At 44.6% G+C, this 9,784-nt stretch overlaps 1 protein-coding gene across 2 annotated transcripts in view; it reads right to left on the minus strand.

The window, feature by feature from the left end:
- kcp (kielin cysteine rich BMP regulator) overlaps positions 1-4,587 on the minus strand; it is a 53,762-nt gene extending 49,175 nt beyond the window's left edge. Inside the window, exons 1-2 of one of the 2 annotated variants that reach the window (XM_029758604.1) lie at positions 4,222-4,587; positions 106-650 (exon numbers count right to left, since the gene is read on the minus strand). In XM_029758604.1, the coding sequence (XP_029614464.1) occupies positions 106-650; positions 4,222-4,315 (639 nt within the window). In that variant the 5' untranslated portion in view covers positions 4,316-4,587. The remainder of the gene's footprint in view (positions 1-105; positions 651-4,221) is intronic. The other variant, XM_029758605.1, reaches the window with a different exon arrangement.
- Between the last annotated feature and the right edge of the window lie 5,197 nt (positions 4,588-9,784).

Below are 9,784 nucleotides of genomic sequence, written 5' to 3' on the forward strand. Positions count from 1 at the left end.
AGAAGGGGGGAGAGAGAGAGAGAGAGAGAGAAAGAGAAACCGTTATCGAGTGCATACTTGCATGTGTGTACATGTGAATATTTGTATGCGAGTGTGTTTACTCACAGTGAACTTGCTCTCCATGTCACCCTTTGTGCTGGCCAGTGTGATGACTAGGTCTGGGGGCAGCTGTAGTTTGACTCTCTCCTCTTTGTCTCTCTGTATAACCACTGCCTCTCTACAGTCCACAAACAGAGACACACGGCCAGCCTCCAGGGCCAGGGCCAACCGCACCCAGCCTCCCCCAGAGAAGGGACTTCCTCCTGGGAACAGTACACTGGCAAGTCCCTGGCCTTCCGAGCCAGCCTGGTGGTCTAGACGCAGAGATTTGGAGCGGGTAGAGGAGTAGAGTTGGAGGAGGGGCGAGGATGAGGAGGAGGAGGAGAAAGAGAGCAGAGTGCCACTGGAGTCTGCACCCTGACGTCCCATCAGGTGAATTCCCAGACTGCCTCTCAGTGAGGAAACAAGGTAGTGGGAGTATTGTTCGGGAAGGGTCAGGTGAGGTGAGCGGGGGCGGAGTTTGTAGGCCTGGGTTCCAGGCCACTCCCCCTGGACTTTGGATACACCCTTCAAGGGGCGGGACATGTTGAGAGCCTCCAGTAGGTCGATCACTGAGGGACAGACAAGACAATGAATGAGAATTGACAGAAAGATCAACAAGCGGGCCAGTCAAAATACACACACACATATGCATACACACACACACACACACACACACACACACACACACACACACACACACACACACACACACACACACACACACACACACACACACACACTGTCAGGTTGGCTAATACACACTCATGCTTCAGACTATGTCTGATACGACATGATAAACAGATTTTTGGGTCTGAAAGAGACAGAGCCACCAGAAAACATGTGGCGAGACAGATTTTGCCCACCAATTTCAAAGCAGCATCGCCGAATGCGTTTATCAGAAATTAATTAGTTCACATCATAGAAAAACGTTTTGCAATGGAAAAGAAAGCAGGTAACCCCCATGCTCGTTGTGACAGGTGGATTCACAGTGGTCTCCTAGCTACAGCCTATACAGAGCCTCGTCAACTACTGTTCGGTTACACCAGCACCTCGTTGTTTAACTCTGCACTTGGTTTCTTTCTTCGATCACGCTCCTCTCCGGTCTGTGGAATCTGACTTGCGGCTGTGTTATCTAGTGGAAGAAATTATCTGCTGCTGCTACCCAAGGCCAAGGGATACTGAAGTTCCTGAAAAGGTTAGTCAGCCAGTTTGTTAGTCCAGTAATGTTTGTTGGCATATTATTTTATTTCCACTACTTGTAATTTTTTACAAATGTTTGTGGTGCAAATTTCACTGTCTTTAAAGTAAAAAAACGTCAAACTTCTGCCACAGAGCAGTCTACACAGACAATATAAACACATTTATCCAACCATAACAGATTGATGGCTAATGCAGAAAGAGATCATTTATTTTCTAGCACCACCATAACTTTCCCATATATAGAGAGACAGCCATAATGGTGTCAGTCTTTGATCTTCTTGGCCTTCCTGTGACACCAGGTGCTGTAGATGTCATGGAGGGCAAGCAGTGTGCCCCTAATGATGTTGTGGGCTGACCACACCACCCTCTGGAGTGCCCTGTAGTTGTCTGTGTGAAGGGACCATTAGGTCATCAGTTATGTGCACGCAGAGGAACATAAAGCTTTTGACCGTTTCCACTGCGGCACGTCGTTGAGGATGGGGGGGTGCTCCTTTATTTTGTTGACGTTGAGGTAGAGGTTATTTTCCTGGCACCACTCCACCATGGCTCTCACCTCCTCCCTGTAGGCTGTCTCGTCATTGTTGATAATCTGGCCTACTACTGCTGTGTCGTCTGCAAACTTGATGATTGAGTTGGAGACGTGCGTGGCCACGCAGTTATGGATGAACAGGGAGCACAGGAGTGGGCTGAGTACGCACCCCTGTGGGGCCCCCGTGTTGAGCACTAGCGTGGTGGAGGTGTTGTTGACCACCTTCACCACTTGGGGTCAGCCCATCAGGAGGTTCAGGGCCTAGTTGCACAGGGAGGGGTTCTGACCTAGGACCGAGCTTAGTGATGAACACTACATAGGTATTTGTCTTGTCCAGGTGGGATAGGGCAGTGTGCAGTGCAATGACGATTGCTTCATCCTTGGATCTGTTGGGGTGGTATGCGAATTGTAGTGGATCTAGGTTGTTGGCTAAGCTGGAGGTGATATGGTCCTTAAATACCCTCTCAAAGCACATCATGATGACAGCAGTGAGTTCTACGGGGCGATAGTCATTTAGTTCAGTTACCTTAGCTTTCTTGTGTACAGGAACAGTGGTGGACATCTTGAAGGAAGTGGGGACAACAGACTGATTAAATATATGGATTTTAAATATATGGCAATCAGTTCCTACAGTGAGCACCAGGGAACCAACTTCTGGTGGGCCAAATCAGAGAGGAAGAGGTGAAGCGAGAGAGACAACTGGGCCCAAAATCTGTCTTCTCCAGCTGGTGGCATTTTTTCTTCTCTCACCAAGCGAGGAGTTTTTTTATGATGGTCAATGAGTGTCGAATTTGGTTAACAAAAAATGGAATGGCTTATTTGCTATGTGTAATCAAGAGAACCATTGCGCTCTCCCAGAAGCTTTAGTGGTGTGTAAATACTGCAAATTCAGACAAAGGAAGTGGTTTAATGAACAGGGGATACCTAGTCAGTTGTACAACTGAATGCCTTCAACTGAAATGTGTCTTCCGCATTTAACCCAACCCCTATGGCAGCTGGGGGCTGCCATAATCGACATCCACGTCTTCGGCACCCGGGGAACAGTGGGTTAACTGCCTTGCTCAGGTGCAGACGACAGATTTTTACCTTGTCAGCTCAGGGATTCGATCAAGCAACCTTTCAGTTACTGGCCCAACGCTCTAACCACTTAATGGGTTCGCACTCAAAAAGATGTTGCATAAAGCTTACTTCATTATTCAATGTTTTTAACTATTTTCACCGCATCAGGGATAGCATTCTCAGACGTTTCGGCTTTACAGCCTTCTTCAGTGTTTAGGTACAATTTTATTTTAATTCAAAACAGCATTTGTAAATGTGTGCCTTATTGCTATGTGTGCCTTATTTGATTGAATATAAGTTGTGTAATGTTTAGATTGCTACGAGTATACTGATATAAATAGGACACATTGGCTAAAATGGTCCCACCTGATCTAGCCTCCTCCTGACTGCCTTCCATTTTTTAAGAAATGTAGTTTCATTGTTAGAGTGGCCACTAGAGTATCTGGTCAATATAATGGATAATCTGCGGCCAAATGGAGACCAGGACAACAACACAAGGTTAGTGGTTTTATGACTTGCACATACTGTGTATAGTGTTACATGTAACCCTGCCTTGTTACAGAGTCCACTGTGTAAAGTGTTACATGTAACCTTTTCTCACATAAAGCTTACATAATGAATAATTGCAGAAAAGCACAGTGATCAGATGAACAAATAATACATTGAAACCTGTATTTTTTTATTTTTCAAATCTACTGCTTAACATTGTGTGTATGTATAGAGTTAATGTGACATTATAACCAGTCTTTGCATAACATTCAGCCCTGCTAAGTAGTTCACTAAACTACAGAGTACTGGATGTTGTCTATTGAAGTGGTTGTCTCTGGCTCTTTTGATATCAGATTCAGAATGAATAATAACAAGGTTTCTGGTAGTTTGAAAGGGTTTCATCCACCTGAGGCCAGGAGTGTTTTCTATTCACATGACCCAACAAGAAAACCCCCTGCCCTATAGTCATAGCACAGATGAAAAGGGAAGCTATCTAAAATAATACTTGTTTTTCATAGCCTACGGATAGGACCCGGAGTTTTACCTGACCAAGTCATGAGATCACTTTTAAACCCGTGGTGCCAGATCTGGATAGAGAGGTAGAGAGAGAGAGAGAGAGAGAGAGAGAGAGACTGTGCAGTCTACACACAGTGTCAATGTTCCAATGATGTAACTGATCCTAAATTAATGCAAAAAGTAGTCTAACATTTCAACACAGTCACCGATTAATGAGATACAATGACTAACAGATCCTGGCAGACATACTTTTAATCTTCATCAAATCATGTTACACACATACACCGTGCAACCTAACCATTGTTCTGAGAAACAGTTTTGCGGGAGTCAATATCGTATACACATACCGTTCTCATGGTTTTGATCTATAGGGTGGGCTCGAAGGGACGAACACACACTCAACAACACACACAGCAGGGTCTTCAGCCAGCGGACCTCCATTCCCCCACGGCTGGTTGTGATTGTGTGAACACCTCGGCAGAAGTTCCCCTTCGGTTCACACTTTGCGCGCCTCAAATCCGCATGAAAAGTTACTCCATAGTAGTGACAAGGAATTTAAATAGCCTAGTTAAATGCGATAATTTGACATTCAAATCGATTCATTTGAGCCGTTAATTTGACAAACAAAGAAGCACCAACAAGTTACGTCCTTATTCCAACACGGTCTTTCTGAACTGCGTCCCTCCGGACTTCAGCTCCTCTTCCCTGATGTCAACGAGCGACGCGCGTCACAGAAACACGAAACATCTGGATGCAGGCAGGATCTCTATCTCGGGGGAGGCTATACGGACACGCCTGGTGCATACGAGTTTAGTGGGGACGAACGGATTCGGTTTAGTCATTTTTGTCAGACGTCCTAATGAGCCCTCCACAGCTAGGTAGTTATACTAGTTTATGCTTGAGGCTAGAATTTAAAACTTGTCTTCTGAAGTCAGGACTTGAGAGTGTTCAGAATAATGTAGATTTTTATCAGACTTCAAAAGCAACACATGTGCTTTAGCTGTCACACTGGCTTGGTATTATCTATCTAGCTACCCACTGGGCACAGACTTCATTTCAATGTCTAGTTTTGACTTACATTTGGTTGAGTTGTCAACTAACGTCAATTCAACATAAAACCAATAAAAAAAATCACCATGTCATTGGATGTAGGTTAAAAGTTGGGTGAAATTATACGAAATTCCCTTAAATTGCTAACATTTTTCAAATCCATTCAATTTTCCACGTTGGTTCAAGGTGATCACATATTTTGGGGTTGTTGAAATTACATGCAAACAACGTTGATTGAACCAGTTTTTGCCCAGTGGGTTACTACAGGACAGCAGTGCTCAGCAAGCAGGACTCGGGCGTAAGGACACACTGTGCACCTTGTTGTGTTTCCGGCAGCGCAAACTCTCCCCATTGAGCAGCGGTAGCCAGTAGGCCTACCCACTGGGCACAGACATCAAATCAACGTCTATTCCACGTTGGTTCAACATCATTTCTATGTGGAAACAATGTTGTTTCAACCAGTGTGTGCCCAGTGGGTAGACTATCAACCCAGTATCAGAGATTATTGTGAAATTATTGGAAATTCGTGACAGGCACCAAAAAAAACTGTTTTTCTTTGTTTGTAGTATACAGTGAATTTCAATCACAGATAAAATCAAATCAAAGTTTATTTGTCATGTGCGCCGAATAAAACAGGTGTAGACCTTACAGTGAAATGCTTACTTACAGGCTCTAACCAATAGTGCAAAAAAAGGTATTAGGTGAACAATAGGTAAGTAAAGAAATAAAACAACAGTAAAAAGACAGGCTATATACAGTAGCGAGGCTATAAAAGTAGCGAGGCAACATATAGACACCGGTTAGTCAGGCTGATTGAGGTAGTATGTACATGTAGATATGGCTATAGTGACTATGCATATATAATAAACAGAGAGTAGCAGTAGTGTAAAAGAGGGGTTGGCGGGTGGTGGGTGAAGGGACACAATGCAGATAGCCCGGTTAGCCAATGTGCGGGAGAACTGTTTGGTCGGCCCAATTGAGGTAGTATGTACATGAATGTATAGTTAAAGTAACTATGCATATATGATAAACAGAGAGCAGCAGCAGCAGCGTAAAAGGAGGGGTTGGGGGGGGGCACACAATGCAAATAGTCAGAGTAGCCATTTGATTACCTGTTCAGGAGTCTTATGGCTTGGGGTTAAAAACTGTTGAGAAGCCTTTTTGTCCTTGACTTGACACTCCGGTAGCGCTTGCCATGTGGTAGTAGAGACAACAGTCTATGACTGGGGTGGCTGGGGTCTTTGAGAATTTTTTGGGCCTTCCTCTGACACCGCCTGGTATAGAGGTCCTGGATGGCAGGCACCTTAGCCCCACTGGGCCGTACGCACTACCCTCTGTAGTGCCTTGCAGTCAGAGGCCGAGCAAGGCAGTAATGCAACCGGTCAGGATGCTCTCGATGTTGCAGCTGTAGAACCTTTTGAGGATCTCAGGACCCATGCTAAATCTTTTTAGTTTCCTGAGGGGAATAGGCTTTGTCGTGCCCTCTTCACAACTGTCTTGGTGTGTTTGGACCATTCTAGTTTGTTGTTGATGTGGACACCAATGAACTTGAGGCTCTCAACCTGCTCCACTACAGCCTCGTCAATGAGAATGGGGGCATGCTCGGTCCTCCTTTTCCTGTAGTCCACAATCATCTCCTTAGTCTTGGTTACGTTGAGGGATAGGTTGTTATTCTGGCAGGTCTCTGACCTCCTCCCTATAGGCTGTCTCGTCGTTGTCGGTGATCAGGCCTACCACTGTTGTGTCGTCTGCAAACTTAATGATGGTGTTGGAGTCGTGCCTGGTCATGCAGTCGTGGGTGAACAGGGAGTACAGGAGGGGGCTGAGCGCGCACCCCTGGGGAGCTCCAGTGTTGAGGATCAGCGTGGCAGATGTGTTGCTACCTACCCTCACCGCCTGGGGGCGGCCCGTCAGGAAGTCCTGGATCCAATTGCAGAGGGAAGTGTTTGTCCCAGGATCCTTAGTTTAGTGATGAGCTTTGAGGGTACTATGGTGTTGAACGCTGAGCTGTAGTCAATGAATAGCATTCTCACATAAGTGTTCCTTTTGTCCAGGTGGGAAAGGGCAGAGTGGAGTGCAATAGAAATTGCATCATCTGTGGATCTGTTTGGGTGGTATGCAAATTGGAGTGGGTCTGGGGTTTCTGGGATAATAGTGTTGATTTGAGCCATTACCAACCTTTCAAAGCACTTCATGGCTACGGACGTGAGTGCTACGGGTCGGTAGTCATTTAGGCAGGTTGCTTTGTGTTCTTGGGCACAGGGACTATGGTGGTCTGCTTGAAACATGTTCGTATTACAGACTCAATCAGGGACATGTTGAAAATGTCAGTGAAGACACCTGCCAGTTGGTCAGCACATGCCCGGAGTACACGTCCTGGTAATCCGTCTGGCCCCGCAGCCTTGGGTATGTTGACCTGTTTAAAGGTCTTACTCACATCGGCTACGGAGAGCGTGATCACACAGTTGTCCGGAACAGCTGATGCTCTCATGCATGCCTCAGTGTTGCTTGCCTCGAAGCGAGCATAGAAGTGATTTAGCTCGTCTGGTAGGCTCATGTCACTGGGCAGCTCGCGGCTGTGCTTCCCTTTGTAGTCTGTAATAGTTTGCAAGCCCTGCCACATAAGACGAGCGTCGACGCTTTGCCTGTTTTATGGTTCATCGCAGGGCATAGCAGGATTTCTTGTAAGCTTTCGGGTTAGAGTCCCGCACCTTGAAAGCGGCAGCTCTAGATAAAAACAGTAGATGACTTAAAAACTCTCTGGGATAGCGGGACACCTGTCGACAACTTCCGGTGAAATTGGAATAAATAATTATTCAAATAAATAATCATAAAAATTATGGATATTAAATATCTAGGTACATACAAGTGTCTTATATATATATATATATATATATATATATATATATATATATATTCTTCCTCGTTTGGGAAGAAACAAGCCTGAAACCTTGAACAATGACTGTTGACATCTAGTGGAAGCCATAGGAATTGCAATCTGGGAGCTGGAATTGCATATGACCCATAGCTTTCCATTGTAAGAGCATGGGCTCTCTCAAAAAATACATTCTGGTTGTTTTTCTTTGGATTTTCTCCCACCATATCAATTATGTTATAGTCTCATGTTTTCTATCCAATGGTACCAATTATATGCATATCCTGGCTTCTGGGCCTGAGTAACAGGCAGTTTACTTTGGGCACGTCAGTCAGACAGGATGTGGAGGAAAATAGACCCTAGCCTGAAGAAGTTTAAAACAGAAACAATAGGAGGGAGGTTGGTCGGAGGATGGGTAAGCGTATAACGCAAACATCTAGCAACCCAAAGGTTGTGTGTTCGAATGTGAACATCTAACAAACCAAAGGTTGCCTGTTTGAATCTCATCACAATCAACTTCATAATTTTAGTTAATTGGCAACTTTGCAACTACTTACTACTTTTTAGCTACTTTGCAACTACTTAGCATGTTAGCTAACCCTTCCCCTAACCTTAACTATTTAACCTAACTCCTAACCTTAACCCTAACCGTAACCCTTTAACTACTTAGCTAGCATGTTATCTAACCCTAATCTTAACCCCTAAACCTAACCCTAACCTTAACCCCTAACAATCACTTTAGTTTTAGCCACCTAGCTAGCAACAAATTGGAATTCGTGTAATGTACATGAATGCGTTATGATGAAAGAAAATCATGTAATACACACAAAATGCATTGTGATCAAAATTGTGTAAAAATTGACTTTTTGGTGTTCCGGTCACACATAGGCTGTTAACTTACTCTAAATATAATCACGTCCGATGGAACAAATTGGTGACTTTAGCTACCGCCTGCAACATGTGATACAGCTGCCCAGCGGGAAGCATCAACACAGCATCAAGCATCAACACAGTTGATCTGGTCATTCACACCGGCTTGTCATTAAGTTAGCTAATTGGCATGTCACGGTGGCATCAAGATTCCAGATGGTGACCAATACTATAAGTTATTTCTCCCTCGCCCATTAAAATAAACATCACTTTCTTTTACAAGTTTTAACTTTATGTTCGTATTCTTAAATTGTATTATTTCTTATTGTTGTTGCATTGTTGAGAAGGAACCTGCAAGTAAGCATTTCGTTGGACGTGTATACCATGTGTATCCTGTGCATACGACTAATAAAACTTGAAACTAGCGCCACCGCTGTTGTCGTTGCCAGGTAGCCAGCATAAACTAGCTTGCTGGGAAGGGCTCATCAGGACGACTGACTGAACTGACTGAATCCATTCGTTTTCACTTGGCTCTCAGCTGCGAGACAAACAAGTCATCAATTTGGGCACAAGGCATGTCTGTATATCCTCTCCCCTCTCTCGCACGCAAGCGCACACCCATGCACGCACGCACACACACTTCGCCTGAAGGTAAACTCCCTCAAACTTCTAGCCATACCATGAGCACACCGAAAGTCGCAACACTAAGCACTGTGTGGGTTAACTCGCACAGAGCAGAAGAATTAGCCCCCCCCAAAAAACATTTTCAATGAGAAAAGTATTTCATAATTGGTGTCTAGCATTTGGCTAGACACATTTGTATGGGCTGTTTTTAGGGTCACAAATAACTCTGAAACCTTGATGTGGGAGACCGACAGCGCACAACACAGTTTGGGAATTAATGGAGTGGAATAACTCTGCAGCTCAGGGCCTCACTCTGCTCTGGTCTCTATATCCTTCTTTAAATGGACTACCTCTATTTACTCCTTTCTCTGTATGTCTATCTATCCCTCTTTCCATACTTCTATCTGCCCAGGAGATTCTATTTTGTTCATAGTGTCAAAGACCCACTTCCGCTGCCCCCGCCCCAGGGACAACTCTTTTCTTCTTTTGTA

The sequence above is a fragment of the Salmo trutta genome, chromosome 7 (assembly GCF_901001165.1).
Source record: "Salmo trutta chromosome 7, fSalTru1.1, whole genome shotgun sequence".
NCBI classification, from domain to species: domain Eukaryota; kingdom Metazoa; phylum Chordata; class Actinopteri; order Salmoniformes; family Salmonidae; genus Salmo; species Salmo trutta.